Source organism: Schistocerca piceifrons, chromosome 1 (genome assembly GCF_021461385.2).
Source record: "Schistocerca piceifrons isolate TAMUIC-IGC-003096 chromosome 1, iqSchPice1.1, whole genome shotgun sequence".
Taxonomy (NCBI): Eukaryota; Metazoa; Arthropoda; class Insecta; order Orthoptera; family Acrididae; genus Schistocerca; species Schistocerca piceifrons.
The window spans coordinates 121,146,376-121,162,946 of NC_060138.1; the positions used below are offsets into that span (position 1 = coordinate 121,146,376).

Here is a 16,571-nt window from a genome sequence, read left to right on the forward strand (position 1 = left end):
AACTTTAGACTTAGGTGTTTGTGACTGTTGTATGTCAGTGACAGCCTAGAATACAGTATATCAAGCATGCAGTTGTTTCTGGTGCTGTGCAAATGTAAATTCATTCTCTGCATAAATTATTGTATATTTTCTTTTACGTATATTAAGCAGTTATAAATATAGTTTAATAGGCTGAAATGCTCCTTGCTGGTTTCTCTTGTACCCAATCCTTGTAAATTTAAATAATAAACTAGGATTAGATACCCTATTATTTTAAATGTTAATTACATTTACCAGGGTACTATTAGTTAAGGTCTTTAAACCCAAAGAATCTGGCGGTATCTCATTCCATTCAGAGGAATTTACCCCATGATTGATAACACACCATTAACTCTACTTAATTTATTTGTTTGTATATCTCCATTATCAGAGAATCTTTTTAGAGTTACAATTCTCAAGATTTATAATTATAAAATATTTCAGGTCAAGGTGCAGCTTATAGTTATACACTCCTGGAAATTGAAATAAGAACACCGTGAATTCATTGTCCCAGGAAGGGGAAACTTTATTGACACATTCCTGGGGTCAGATACATCACATGATCACACTGACGGAACCACAGGCACATAGACACAGGCAACAGAGCATGCACAATGTCGGCACTAGTACAGTGTATATCCACCTTTCGCAGCAATGCAGGCTGCTATTCTCCCATGGAGACGATCGTAGAGATGCTGGATGTAGTCCTGTGGAACGGCTTGCCATGCCATTTCCACCTGGCGCCTCAGTTGGACCAGCGTTCGTGCTGGACGTGCAGACCGCGTGAGACGACGCTTCATCCAGTCCCAAACATGCTCAATGGGGGACAGATCCGGAGATCTTGCTGGCCAGGGTAGTTGACTTACACCTTCTACAGCACGTTGGGTGGCACGGGATACATGCGGACGTGCATTGTCCTGTTGGAACAGCAAGTTCCCTTGCCGGTCTAGGAATGGTAGAACGATGGGTTCGATGACGGTTTGGATGTACCGTGCGTGCACTATTCAGTGTCCCCTCGACGATCACCAGTGGTGTACGGCCAGTGTAGGAGATCGCTCCCCACACCATGATGCCGGGTGTTGGCCCTGTGTGCCTCGGTCGTATGCAGTCCTGATTGTGGCGCTCACCTGCACGGCGCCAAACATGCATACGACCACCATTGGCACCAAGGCAGAAGCGACTCTCATCGCTGAAGACGACACGTCTCCATTCGTCCCTCCATTCACGCCTGTCGCGACACCACTGGAGGCGGGCTGCACGATGTTGGGGCGTGAGCGGAAGACGGCCTAACGGTGTGCGGGACCGTAGCCCAGCTTCATGGAGACGGTTGCGAATGGTCCTCGCCGATACCCCAGGAGCAACAGTGTCCCTAATTTGCTGGGAAGTGGCGGTGCGGTCCCCTACGGCACTGCGTAGGATCCTACGGTCTTGGCGTGCATCCGTGCGTCGCTGCGGTCCGGTCCCAGGTCAATGGGCACGTGCACCTTCCGCCGACCACTGGCGACAACATCGATGTACTGTGGAGACCTCACGCCCCACGTGTTGAGCAATTCGGCGGTACGTCCACCCGGCCTCCCGCATGCCCACTATATGCCCTCGCTCAAAGTCCGTCAACTGCACATACGGTTCACGTCCACGCTGTCGCGGCATGCTACCAGTGTTAAAGACTGCGATGGAGCTCCGTATGCCACGGCAAACTGGCTGACACTGACGGCGGCGGTGCACAAATGCTGCGCAGCTAGCGCCATTCGACGGCCAACACCGCGGTTCCTGGTGTGTCCGCTGTGCCGTGTGTGTGATCATTGCTTGTACAGCCCTCTCGCAGTGTCTGGCGCAAGTACGGTGGGTCTGACACACCGGTGTCAATGTGTTCTTTTTTCCATTTCCAGGAGTGTAGTTAAGAGGGGGTGGGTTGCCTTTTTTTCCATTTGAACACACAGTTTATGCCTGTTGAATTACCCCATAACAGAATCCCATGTTGTAGCTGTGACTGAAAGATCGCATAGTAGCAAAGCACCAATAAACTTTTACTCACAGCATATGGTCATCCCATGAGAGCCTTTGGTCCATTGTTAGTCCCAATAGTTTGACACTGTGATTCTCTTCTTTCCATACCTTCAGATTAAAATAAATTTCCTCTGTTTTTGTGTTGTTTATACGTAACAATATATGACACCCTACATTTTTCAAGACGTTTATTCTTTTTATGTACCACCTCTTGCATACTCTCACCTGTGGAGATCATGGTCATATCATCGGTATATAAGACATTTTTGCAGGCTATATGCTTTGAGAAGTCGTTAACATAGACAATAAAGAGGAAGGGTCCACGAATGGAGCCCTGTGGAATTCCTCTCTTAAATTTCATTAGTTCTGACCTTTCATTGTTCACATACACCAACTTTTGCCTGTTACTTAGGTATGATTTAATTTGAGTAAGTGGTTTGTCTGCAATACTATAATATTCTAATTTTTTAAAAAAATTATCTCATGTGATACTGAATCAAATGCTTTGCTTAAGTCTATGAGTGTTGCACAGGTGGTCAGTTTCCTTTCAAAAGCTCTGTGGATTTCAGTTATCAAACTTTCAATAGCTTTTATGGTTGACTGATTAGTTCAAAATCCAAACTGGCTGTCATTAAGTAATTTATTGCTCTCAAAATACATGTAGATCTGTGCATGTGAACAGCTCTCTATGATTTTGGCCAGTAGAGGGACAACTCAGCCGTAGTTTTAAGGCAATCTGGGAAAATGCCATTATCAAGGATTTTATTTGCAAGGTAGAGTAGAGGAGTTCTAATTTCCTTAATTATAAGCTTTATTACAAAATTACTGAATCCATGGTAGTCTTCTGTTCTAGAGTTATTCAGCTTGTTTATGGGGTTGTTTACATCTGTAGCAGTAATTCTATTCCAGTTAAATCTTTTTATCTGTTTTGTTCCATGACTGCAAATGAAAAGATTCTGCATCAGTTAAATCGTTGCTTTTGGCTACATGGAGATTTACTGAATTTATGAAGTGTTCACTGAGCACGTTTTAGAATTTAAAATATACTCTTCATTTGCTTTCGTTTTTTCTGCTTTAATTTCCGATTGGTATCTTTATCTTAAGCTTATATATCTATTCTTGTTTTCTTGAGTGCCTTCAATTGTGCACTTCAGCATGAGTATAAAGATTCTGATTTCATTAAGATGTGGGGTTTACCACTTTTTTGTATTTTGTCGTTTACACATATTGCTGGGGTTATATCTCTTAGTAATAATAGGGCAGTTACTGTCTAATGTATTTTTTATGTTGGATATGAATGCAGAAAAGCTTTCATTTATATCTTTGTCAATGGTTAGTATTCCAGCCCATTCTATTCTACTCAGTTCACTTCTCATTATTTCAATGTTCTCTTCCTTGAGAGCTCTATATGTAGTTAACATCCTGACATCATCAAGTGTCAGATTTTCAATTTTGAGCCATTTGCCATCTTGGTCAGATAGTCCTAATTTGATGGTATCCCACTCCACTTGATTAATACACACATTGCTAATTATGCTGTCAATGCATGTCTCCATTCTGGTCGGTTTTTCATTTAAGCAGTAGTAATTCATTGATTTTAAGATATTTAGGATGTGTACCACAGTTTTTCTCTTTTCTCTTACATCTATATTAATGTCTCCTGTGATTAAATGTTTTATATTGCATATATTTGCAGATTAATTCAGAGAGTTTTTCTGTGAATATCTCCTCGTCAGAAGCTGGTGGTCGGTAAACTGTTGCAATAATGAGTTTCTGAGTGTGTATAACCAAGGCAGGTGGTTCAAAAAGTCCTTCAACAGACAGGTTTGTGTGGTTTATGATTGAATATCTCAGATTCAAATTTTTGTTGATATGGTCTACATTACCTTGTTGCCAGTAAGCAGCCAAATGGTACAAATAAGCTTATTTCTGCACTTAAATTCCTTCAGCAAGTACTGTAGTGCACTGACTTTGTTTCTTACAGATTGTACATTTATATGTAACAAAAGTAGTTCATTTTCGTTGCAAGGTTGTACATTGCTTACATTGGGTTTACGTTTGATTATTTACTTTAAGTGTGTTTTTTGTATTGTGTTCTGAAGTTCTTTGTTTTGACCAAGTCTGACACATTTCAGACTTGGTCAGCTTTATACATTTCCCTGACCTGGTTCTGAGTTTTGGGACATACTTTCTAAATTGCTGACCCAAGATAATTTATTATTTACCATACTAAGTAATTTTTGGGCCAGCAGTGGCTTTCCTAATCCACTTAGGCCTTGACCATGTCTTGTATGACAAGTTCTTGAGCAGTTACATTCGTCAGAGGGTTGATGGTTACAACTGAGACATTCCTTAATATATAAAAGCATTACATTTTTAAACTGTTTGAAAATTGTTTTAAAATACTTATTATCTTGTTATCTGTGGTTATTTCTCCGATTACACATGATGATTCAATTAAATCATAGTGATGAGGTCTTTTAAATAATTTAACATTTGTGTTTGTTAACTTGCCCAGTGTTGTCTTCAGAGCTGTTGTCGCTGCGGCTGTTTCATTACAGTATACATCATCAAAACCACCTATAAGAACTGCAAAGTCACTCTTTGTCACGTTACTGTGACCTTCAGTGTTGGTGAGGATCTGGTTGGATCTTGCTACAGATTTCACTATGCCTCTAATTTTAATGTAGACTGGTTTGGAGATGAAATGAATGTCTTCTAAGCTAGCGTAACTTTTTTGAGAAGTATATGGAAGTATGACACAAATGGTATGTGTTTTGTAGGAAAATATTCTTACTTTCCCCAATCACTCTCATACTTGTTAATCAATAATAAGAGTGAATGGGAGAAGAAAAAAAAATGACATAGATGATGGAAGGACAAAGTCACGCTTCAGTGACGGCAGAATATAGTTAGCCTGGACAGTTTGGCTATGCATGTAAGTGTGTTTTCACAAGAAAAACTTTGTCTGAAAGCTTAGTAACATTTTCGGTCTTATGAGCCTACCAACTTCTCTGCCTTGATTATATGGTACCTGTATTCTTTCCATTATTTGTATTCCATCCAGGGTTATTCCTTATTATATGAAGTATTGTTTTAAAGAGAAAAAATACAGTTGCAAGAAACTCCCAAAGTGGAGGGGAGGGAGGGATGGAGTTGAGAGGGAACGAAGAAAAACCCAAAGTAAATGAACAATATAACAACAGTATGGTACTTACATATTCATTTCCAAGAAGAGCACGTAATTTTGTGATTTCGTCCCGTAATTCTCGAATCAGTTTCACATGAGGATCTTCATTGATTGTTGGTTTATTAATGATATTCTTAGCACGGTTAGCATACCGTAATGTACTCAGAGTTTCACCATAGTTGCAGTCTGCTGGGGACACAGCTGTAAAAATTAATTTGTATAAATGATAGACCAAGAATTACCAATCTAAACCTTTAAATGAGGTGTAATTCAAACTCAGCATGGCAACAGAGCTGTCAACATTCTCATAACAATGAAAAAAATATTAAGGAAGCAAGAAAGAGTAAGGTTTAAAATTCCCATCAATAACAAAGTCACTACAGATGCAAAACAAGATAGAAATAGACAAGGAAATAATCCTAAATTTTAGTGCTGCAATCCCCCCCCCCCCCCCCCCTCTCTCTCTCTCTCTCTCTCTCTCTCTCTCTCTCTCTCTCTCTCTCACACACACACACACACACACACACACACACACACACACACACACACAAACACAAACACATGGCAAATAGTGCTCTAGTAATAACGCCAGGCTAGAAAAAAAAAAAAAAAAAAAAAAAAGCATTTGTAGACTTGGGGAAAGCTTTTGACAATGTGGACTGGAATACTATCTTTCAAATTCTAAAGGTGGCAGGGAGCGAAAGGCTATTTACAATTTGTATAGAAACCAGGTGGCAATTATAAGAGTCCAGGGGCATGAATGGGAAGCAGTGCTTGAGAAGGGAATGTGACAGGGTTGTAGCCTATTCCTGATATTCAATTTGTATATTCAGCAAGCAGAGAAAGAAAAATATGGAGTAGGAATTAAAGCTCAGGGAGAAGAAATAAAAACTTTGTAATTCTATTAGAGACATTAAAGGACTTGGAAGAGTAGTCGAACGGAATGAACAGTGTCTTGAAAGGAGGATATAAGATGAACATCAACAAAAGCAAAATGAGAATAATGGATGTGGTCTAATTAAATCAGGTGATGCTAAGGGAATTACATTAGGGAATAAGACACTTAAAGTAGTAGACGAGCTTTGCTATTTGGAAAGCAAAATAACTGACAATGGTTGAAGTAGGGAGGATATAAAATGCAGTCTGGCAATGGCAAAAAAAGGCATTTCTGAAGAAGAGTGTAGATTTAAGTATCAGGAAGTGTTTCCTGAAAGTATTTCTATTACAAATTGTTTATTTGTATAGCTAAGTGCCAGTAGTAGTATTAGTAGCAGTAGTAATAAATGAGTTTTGCTATTTGGGCAGTAAAATAACTGATTATGGCTGAAGTAGAGGGGATGTAAAATGCAGACTAGCAATGACAAGAAAAGCACTTCTGAAGAAGAGAAATCTGTTAACATTGAATATAGAGAAGGTATTTGTCTTGAGTGTAGCCATGTATGGAAGTGAAACATGGACAATAACAGTTTAGACAAGAAGAGAATAGAACACTCAAAATGTGGTGCTACAAAAGAATGCTGAAGATTAGATGCGTAGATCACATAACTAATGAGGAGGTACTGAACAGAACAGGAGAGAAGAGAAATTGTGGTACAACCTTACTAGAAGAAGGAATCGGTTGATAGCACACATTCTGAGGCATTAAAGGATCACCAATATAGTACTGGAGGAAAGTGGGGGGAGGGTGGGGGGAGAGGGGGGGGGGGGGGGAATCGTAGTGGGGACCAAGAGATGAATACAGTAAGCAGATTCACAAGCATGTAGGTTTCAGTAGTTACTCAGAGACAAAGATGTAGTACAGGGTAGCACGGAGAGCAGCACCAACCTAGTCTCCAGATTCAAGAGGGGGGTGGGGGGAAGGCCAGATGACCTGTAATTTGGCTCCTACCAGATGTTGACACATAGGTACGACAAAACAAAATAGGATTCTGTAACTTAAAATAGCAGGTAGAGAATTATGGGATCCCACACAGACTGAAACACAATTTTTATACCTTTCCTTCATATTGTGAGACTTGATCTAGCACAACATAGAAACTTATCTGTGAATTGTATTAACAGTAAACTATCACTATAATGCCTAATGCTATTTGTGCCAGCTAAATTTAATTACGGAAATTCGAAAAAAGTGGTGTTACTTTGGAAAAGCTAATGCCTCTTTTGCTATCTATATAGTTGGCATTTATCTCCTAAAAAGAGGCTATCATATTTATAAATACTGAATCTTAATTCCAGAGTAAATTACTACTTGTCACGCTCCTTTACAATGAACACTACTACATGCCATGTAGCTAATGGAACTTTTCAATCCCTGAATTTACATATTCATTTGAAAAAAGAGTGGCTAATGATGCATGTTTTCAATTTTTTAAAGGGATTCCCAGTTTCTTGCATTATGTTAGATGGGAGCTAGTTGAATATTTTCCCACCAGAGTACATGCCTGTCCTCTGAATCCTAGACATGGAGGCAAAGCCTACATAGATATTATTTTTGTGTTTTGTATTGTGACAAAGTACGCCTCAGTTCAGCTGAAACTGATCTGTTGCCAGTGGCAAAAACCATTAAGAAGTAAATGTATTGGGAAGTATAAGAACTATAAGACTGTTAAAAAGACTTCTGCAAGATTTACTTTACACTATATTCCTACAGCTCATTTCTGCCAAATAAATACTTTATTTCCTTTAAGTGCACTATCCCAGGAGATAATTCCATACTACAAGGGGTGAAAATACTGAAAATATATCAACACAATGAGAGATGCTTCTAAGGGCAAATCATAGTTACTTGAGCAAACGACACTTTATCAATTTGAGGTAAAAAAACACGGCGTCTGTGCTATGACACATTCATGTACAACAATGACAGTGGAAAGTATTAGTGGATTACTGTTTTGGCAGCTTTATATCTGTCTTCAGGAACCTCAAGGCATATTAGGATCAATAATAAAAAAGGGCTGCTTAGTGAGAAAAATCTTATAATTGACCTATCAAACTATGGAAAAATATGAAAGAATTATTTTTAATATTCCATTCGAAACAGTTTTTAACCAGTTGCAGAAATTAAGTCATTGCTTTTGTCTGACTCTTGGCTTGGATATAATGATACCTCTGTCTTTTACAAGGACAATGAAAAGACTGTTGATATAACGCAGATTCCATCCAGGACAACCAATGTGACTGTGACTCTTGATTAAGAATTTTTTCAACTTTGGAAAGTATTTTTATAGAAACTGTGAAACAATATAATTTCTGTGAGCTCCATGTCAATTTGAGGTTTATCAGGAGAACTATATTCTTAAATTTCAGTCATTTGTGCATTATCAGTTTGCATCAGACACATTTTCCAAATTGCTTTAAGTATGCTCGACAGCACAATAAGCAGAGCAACGGCCACAACCATTTCTCACTCCACCACAGTTCTGTCTGAATAAAACTAGTATTTATTGTAACACGTCTGACTGCATTAATATTTCTTTCGTCAGGTGTGCCCGGTGTAAGGGAAATGTGAGACTCTGCCACATTTGTTAGGCTGACCCTGTGTACGGAAGAACAGGACAAAATTATTATATATCACACTGGAATTATTTTACAGGCCCATGATAAAGACACGAGCAACGATTCAAAAATGAACAACTCATTTGAAACTAATCACCATTAAGGAACACATACAAAACTGTGACAGGAAACTAAATAAATAATACACAATAAATTCTGACTCTTGTGTATGGGCCAACTGCCCATTCATGACAATTCATCATCAGAGCCAGATGGTTAGTTTTTATATTTACTGTCCCATTAAATATTTGTAACTTTTTAAGAACATATTTGAAAGACATAATGAACATAATTCAGGATTCTGTGTCAATAATGTATGTGAATGAATATGAAAGTAACTCAGAGATAAAGTTACAGATAAATGTCATAGATTGATAGGAGCAGACATACCTGCTATCATTATGGTCTTGGAGTTTCCACCTAAACTATCTTTAAGTAACCATGTCAGAACAGAGTCACGGTAAGGAATAAATACATTTCTCCCAGTTGACTTTGAATCATTAGATGAGTGTTCAGCTAAGGCTGAAATTACAGAGCCCAGAGTCACTAGTGATTTGTTAATATGAGCGCCTTCTTTCAGGCGTTGTCCAGTGGCTCCGCTGGTATCAGCTCTCTCACTAAAATTGAAAATCAGAATTAAGAAAGAGCCTTAAAAATGTGTAGCACTATTTATGCTGACTAATAATAATCACTGATATTGAATTTACCTGCCAGCTAAATCAACAAGATGAACTTTAGAACCAGTTTCACTCGGCATGTTGTTTGAAAACCCTGCCTGAACAAACATAATGGTGAAGATTGCGTGACTACGACTGCTTACATCGTTCATGTTTGTGGATGCTGTTGTGCGTTGACTGTTACCTCGCATCATAAGCTCCTGCAGAAGACAGACTGTGTTAGTGACTCAAATATAACACTAATATTTTGTCAAAATGAATGCATTTTTATTTTATTTGGACAATTATGAAAAGTAATAAAAACCTTGTAATAATATAATAATTATTTCTGAGCTACTAATGGTGGAATACTCCCCATAGTTAACATGTCTGTGTGTTCCACATGTAAATGAGAAATCTCTAACAAACGCTAGCTACTTTTCTTTAAATACACGATATGTTAGTGATGATGAGATAACTTTCAGTTTTAAGTGAAAATGAGAAAATTTCAAATTTACTTTTGGTATGTTGACACAATAAAAATCCAAGAAGGCACATTTTTAAAACAATTTTATCTATCTGTACAACTTGCGCAAGATGTTACAATCACAACAGCTGTCTACAGGGACATGTCCAAGCTTCCATAAAGGCATGACTTCCTTGTGCATAGCTCTGTCATTCCTGTTTAGACAACTCATATTAACTGAACAAAGTCACAGGTAGGGAGAAATCTTACTCACTTTTCACATGATCCTACAAGAAAAAAAAATGCAGGGGGATTACAGATGCACATGGTGACTGTGAACCAGAAACCTCTTCTTCCTATCTCTCCACCCATTTACCTAATGCTGATTGACTGTGCACCTGAAATTGTAGAGATAGGCTGCCGTCTTGCGGCTCTTCACATCGCGACTAGCAATGTTACTGCTGTACAGCTGCATAGGTAAAAATGAACTACAATTTAACTGTGACAAATTTAGCTTTACTGTGACTGGAAAAAAGTATAGCCTTTTTGAGTATTTCTATGGACTTGTCTAACTTTACTCACCACAAACACGCAAAAAGTTAATTTTAATCTTTTAGTGTGTACCACAGAGGCAAACTGACATTGCTTACAAAACAATACTAGTGGGTGGTTATAACTGAAGTGCAGTTACTCACAGAGGTCCAGTGTGGACTGTAAATGTCAAATGGCAGTGCTGCGCTAATGCATTAAGATGGAATCGATTTATGCCGGTGGGGGTGGAGAATATGTTACAGTTTTGACAACCAGGTGCAAATCTGGGGCACTGTACATTGTTTCTATAATGGTAAGACATCCATGCTGTCATTTGAAAACCTTAATGGTTCATAATAAAATCAACACTATGTCTTCATCACATGTTTGATCTTTTCTGCCCACGTCCAATCCCTAATGTGTTACATATGAAAACATTTCTATACATCCACAATTGTAAGTAATTTGTTTTCCAGCCTAGATCACTTCCACGTTAATGCCATATGATGATTACAGCTCACATTGGATCTCTGTGAGTAGCTGCACTTTAATCATAATCATGTGGTACATGCAATTTGTTTCCATCAGAAGACTCGATACGCCTTCATTAATCATAGAATAAGTTTTTTTACTTATGGTATAGTATATGCTGTCCATTGTATGTGTGACAACATAACAGCATATGATGAACCGAGACTCGAACCTGTACGCCTGCCATTCTTATGTGGTGCTCTGCCAGCTGAACTGCTCGAACAGACTTCGGCTGACTCAAAGCTTCAACTTTCTACTTCTCTTCAGATTCCTTCCAAATTCCAAAGTAACTCTACAATGAAGCAATGATGGCATGAGACTAGCACTCCCAGAAGAGAAAGTACACTGGTACAGTGGGGATTTTGACTTAACCACATGCCTTTTTCCTACTGATGGACTACACACTACTACTTAAATGTGATAGCTCTGAAACTGCATGTACAACTGAGGCATGAAAGAGAACAATTTCCTTGTGACTGCTGGTGCCTCTCAGATTTTGAAAGACAGAACAAGAGTCAGCGGCAAGTTTAAGCATTGAGTTAGCCTTTGTGGCACACATGGATAGCTGCCTTGGTAGATCACTGTTCACAAAAGGCAGGTGCCTAGATCTGAATCATGGCTTTGTATAAAGTTTACTAGAAACAAATAGTATCTTCATAACTCGATCTACTGTAAACCAGGGTCCAACAGATTTCTTCCTAAAGCTTAATTCCTGGTCACATAGTTAGTTCACAATTTATTCTGCAGTATATCAGAGTCACACATCCACATAGCTATAACAAATACCAATATGCACATTTCAACAATACTGTCTTTCCCATATGACAGTCCTCCTCCTACACCGTAGATCTTCACAATAGATATTCTCAGTCTTCACAATAGATATTCTCAAAGCAAAGGGTTCATACACAGAGGTATCCTACTTTGCACGATCTATGCCTTGCCTGAAATAGCCAGTCCCAAGCCATATAGCACAAGAGTACATCACATAATTTCTGTGCAACAATTTAACCTGTTTTATCTCTACCAACAAAATAATGTTGAAGGCAAGGAAGGTTGCATTTAACACCTCATAAATGCGAGTGCCAAAGTCTCTGCTTCCTCAGCCTTTTAAAAATTTTGTTATTAAACCACGATGGGTCTTTTCTGTCCACTTACTTGGTACACATCTCTCCAGAGCACAATTTACATTCCATTTAAATTTGCTCATTACTGCTCTATGTCCATCATTTACAACTAATTCATTGTTTAAGTGGAACACTAACAACTGTTTACTTGTTCTTTTAGCAGAAATACTCTCCTAGCCTTCCTGGGGAATTTATTAAATTTAATGTCTAATATTCATTTCCAGACAATAGTAGCAATTTCTCCAGGCCTACAAAACATACTCCACAGTCGGTGTACAGTATATGGTGATGAGTACTTCATATTATGTTAACCACTACCAATTGTATTACATGTGAGTATCGAGCAAGGAAAAAAAGGACAATCTGTTTGTCTCCACACATGCTTTTCTAATCTTTTATCAAGATTTTTACATTAGATGTATGACAGAAACAACAGAACTGCCTGGTGTTCTATCCCACACATTAGTTCTCTAAACATAGCTGACATGACTTTGTGGGAACCATGTCATCTTTCATCCAACATTTCCCATTTTTGTTTCTCAAATTTTCATATAGGTACCTCAAGCCTGTTATGAGTCTAGTAGTGTGTGTCTGAATTTCTTCAAAATAACCTGACAAATAAATCTCCTACAGAAATGAAGTGACATTTCCTTACAAGTCACACAGAAGTCTTGTATGTAAGGTTCTTAATTTACGCACTATACTAATCCAGAATTCTCCCAAAAAATTTAAGTCCTCTACTTGCCATCTCAACTGTTACTCTTGACACACTGAAGGTTTCTTCTAGGCTGATGTTCTGTAGTTCCAGGAATCAGTCAGCTGGGTGGTAAGATGATTACCTTGATTTAAATACAAGAAATTGAAATACTAAAAATTTTGCTATGTGGTGCACCAGTCACAAAGTCACAACCTGCTCCTGTGCATGTCTCCACCTGTGTTCAAAAGCAATGAAGTGGAAACTTTGTGCCTCTCCTCACAGCAAACCTTCGATGTGTTTGGAAATGGAAGTAAGAAGAATGGCTTGCAGTTTTGCAGTACAGATCTCCTCAAAGTCTGAGGGCAGGTCAGTGCTTCGAGGAAATTTCTCCACCTCTTACAGAGAAGGTTCCGTATCAGCAATGCCAGAGTGTCAATTTCTATAACACATGTGGAATCCTTTGGCTCATTTTGTGTCTCAATTAACACAGTTATCCAGGATCATGTTACGGAAATCAGACTCAGATTTTTATTAATTCCACATATCTTGCATATGAGGAGATGGACCACTGCTACTTCTTTTTCAATCAAATACTCCAAAAATTTGAAAATGGAGAATACTAGTAACACTGTTACAGATGATGAAATCTGGCTTTATTTCAATGATGTCACTAAAAAGACGGAATATCCAAAATGGGCATCTCAAGACTATAGTTAACCTGTCATCCAACTACAAGGTCTGCCAAGAAAAGAACAAAGGCTGTTTTTGTTACTACAAGTTGATTGTTGAAATTTATGGTGCTCATCTCATAAAACAGGCACTGAGAAATAGTAAATGAAAAATGACTCCATAAAATTATAGAGGAGATATTAAAAGCTCACTGACACTCTTTAATTGCCTCAGCAACTTCCGGTGACCACCAAGAGACTGACTATCGCTGGGGGCACCCTAAAGAACAAGGAATCATGTTTTCCACTGCAGAAATGATCGTTGTAGTGACTTGCTCAATGACATTGTCGATGGCACCATGTGGGGGGAGATTCAGCGGTGACAGCAGAGGTGACGGCTTCCCAGTCTGCCTCATTTAAAGCCCATCTGGGTAGGCATCCATGGGCATGATGCCGGGAGAGTGACAGGAAGATGAAGAAGTGGTCACTACCACACAGGTCGTCATGTGCTCTCCAGTGGAGAGATGAGAGAAGGCCAGGACTGCAAACCGAGAGATCAATGGCCGAATATGTGCCAAGTGCCACACTGAAATGTGTGGGAGCACTTGTATTTAAGAGGCAAAGGTCGAGTTGTGACAGTAAATTTTTGACCTCCCTATCTCAGCCAGTAAGCATGGGGCCACCCCACAAAGGGTTGTGCGCGTTAAAAACTCGCAGAAGTAGGAAAGGTTTAGGAAGTTGATCAATCAGTGCAGCCAATACATTCAAGAGTAACGCACCATCTGGAGGAAGACACACATTGCAGACAGTTATTTCCTGAGTCGCCCTTATCCTGACAGTCACAGCTTCAAGAGAGATATAAAGGCACAGGTTCACTACATACTGAGTTCAGGACATAGATACAAACTCCACCTGACACACTATTATAGTCACTACTGTTCCTGTAATATCCCTTATAGCCGCAGAGGGCAGGGATCCACATTGCCAGGAACCAGGTTTCCTGGAGGGCAATGCAGAAATCAGGTGTAAAGCTTAACAGTTGCCGTAGCTCAGCCACGTGGTGGAAAAAACCACCACTATTCCACTGGAGGATTACGTGATTGTCAGACTGGAAAGGAATGAAACACTCAATGAGGCAGTCTACGCCTCAGGGTCACTTGCTGCCACCAGCTGAGTACCTGTGTGACCGACATCCACTGTGCCTGAGGGCCCAGCGAGATCTAGGTCCTCAGCGGATGCCAGAATCTCCACCTCATCCTCGGACACAGAGCTTGTAGGTAGTGGTGGTGTGGGTGCCACCACAGTGTCTTGGTTCTTATGGGTCTTTCTCTTTTTAGGTTTCTCTCACTGTTCTTTAGATTTGTCTGACTGGGAAGGCTTCACTGATTCAGTCTCAGGGGCTGAGGAGGACCCTGAAGCTCTACGACCAGTTACCTGAGGTTGCTTCAACCACTGGCAGGTGTCAGCTTTGCCACTGGTAGGAACCTGGGAAGGGAGTGGCCCAAGGAATCCCTTCCTGGTGAGAGGAGTCAAAGAAGACTTACACTTCTCTGGCTGAGAAGTAGGGACTCATGTCCCTGATGGTTGGGGGGGTGTTGCTCCTGAAGTAGGTTGTGCAGGAGCAACAGGGAGGGAAGTGTCCCCCACCATCAAGGGGGCAGGTGGAGTCTGATGGCTCTTAGAGCCAACTGTGTGCAGCGGAACAGAAGATGGTAGAACCGTTGTCGTGGCAGCGGCATAGGTTGACGTTATATGCACAGGAGGTAGCCTCTCATATTTTCTCTTAGCATTAGTGTTGGTCAGTCAGTCTAGAGTCTTGTAATATATTATTTTTCCTTCTTTCTGGAGAATCCTGCAGTCTGGCAAGCAAGGTGAATGGTGCTCTCTGCAACTGACACAGATGGGAGGCGGGGCACTGGGAGTATAGGGATGTGATGGACGTCCACAATCCTGACAGGTGACACTGGAAGTACAGTGGGAAGACATATGGTCGAACTTCCAGCACTTAAAGCACCACCTCGGGGGAAGGATATATGGCCTTACGTCACAGTGGTAGACCATCACCTAGACCGTCTTGGGTAATGTGTCACCCTTGAAGGCCAAGATGAAGGCACTGGTGGCAATCTGATTATCCCTCGGACCCAGGTGGACACGCCGGACAAAATGGATGCCTTGCTGCTCTAAATTGGCGTGCAGCTCATCGTCAGATTGCAAAAGAAGGGCCCTGTGAAATGTGATACCCTGGACCATATTGAAGCTTTTATGGGGCGTGATGGAAACAAAAACATCCCCCAGGTTGTCACAGGTGAGTAGTGCCCATGACTGGGCAGTGGATGCTGCTTTGATCAAGAGTGACCCTGACCACATTTTGGACAAGCCCTCCACCTCCCCAAACTTGTCCTCTAAATGCTCCACAAAAACTGAGGTTACATTGACAAGAAAGGTTCCCAATCAACTCTCGTACGTACGAGGTACTGGGGTGAATAAGCTTCACTGCCGTCCTTAGCCTCGCATTCCTCCCATGGTGTGGCCAGGGAGGGGAATAATTTGGGGTTATATTTCTTAGCATTGAAATTACACTTTGCCTGGTTTGAGACTGTTGGCAGTGGACCACCAGCAAGAGATGATGTACTATGCTTCATGGCATGTCATCCACCCTGATGCCACCCACTCTGACCAGGGGCCCTCCCCATGGGCGTCACCCAGCCGCAGCAAAGGCCATCTGGCAGTACGGCCATTTCCGGGAGTCCTGATGCCCCAAAGTGATGGGCATCTACTCCTTGGCATATGTGGGGAGTTAACGGCGCAGGCATCAGCAGAGCAATCCCTGTGTGGTCAGGGAGCTACAACCAACAGGATACATAGCCACTGCAACACTACAGCAGACTGGCTACTGTGCTGAATATCAGGTGCAAATGAGCTAAGAAGTCCATTATCATTGACAGCGCATAAAGCGATACTGCACAGAGGATGGAGGAAAACGCACCTAGGAGGGTGACCTCGCCCAATAGCTGGAGAATGAGTGCAAGTGCAGATCCATGTCAACGAAAGATGCACGAGGTCTTGGCACATGATGAACACTAAGCACCCTGTAGGATGCCCTTCCCCAATTGGCTCGCTCTTTG

At 40.6% G+C, this 16,571-nt stretch overlaps 1 protein-coding gene across 1 annotated transcript in view; it reads right to left on the minus strand.

Annotated features, from left to right (window-relative positions):
• The window catches only part of LOC124782574 (kinesin-like protein Klp98A), a 376,800-nt gene that overhangs the window by 116,074 nt on the left and 244,155 nt on the right, over positions 1–16,571 (minus strand). Inside the window, exons 6-8 of the mRNA XM_047253951.1 lie at positions 9,478–9,647; positions 9,161–9,387; positions 5,244–5,416 (exon numbers count right to left, since the gene is read on the minus strand). Coding sequence (XP_047109907.1) covers positions 5,244–5,416; positions 9,161–9,387; positions 9,478–9,647 — 570 coding nt within the window. The remainder of the gene's footprint in view (positions 1–5,243; positions 5,417–9,160; positions 9,388–9,477; positions 9,648–16,571) is intronic.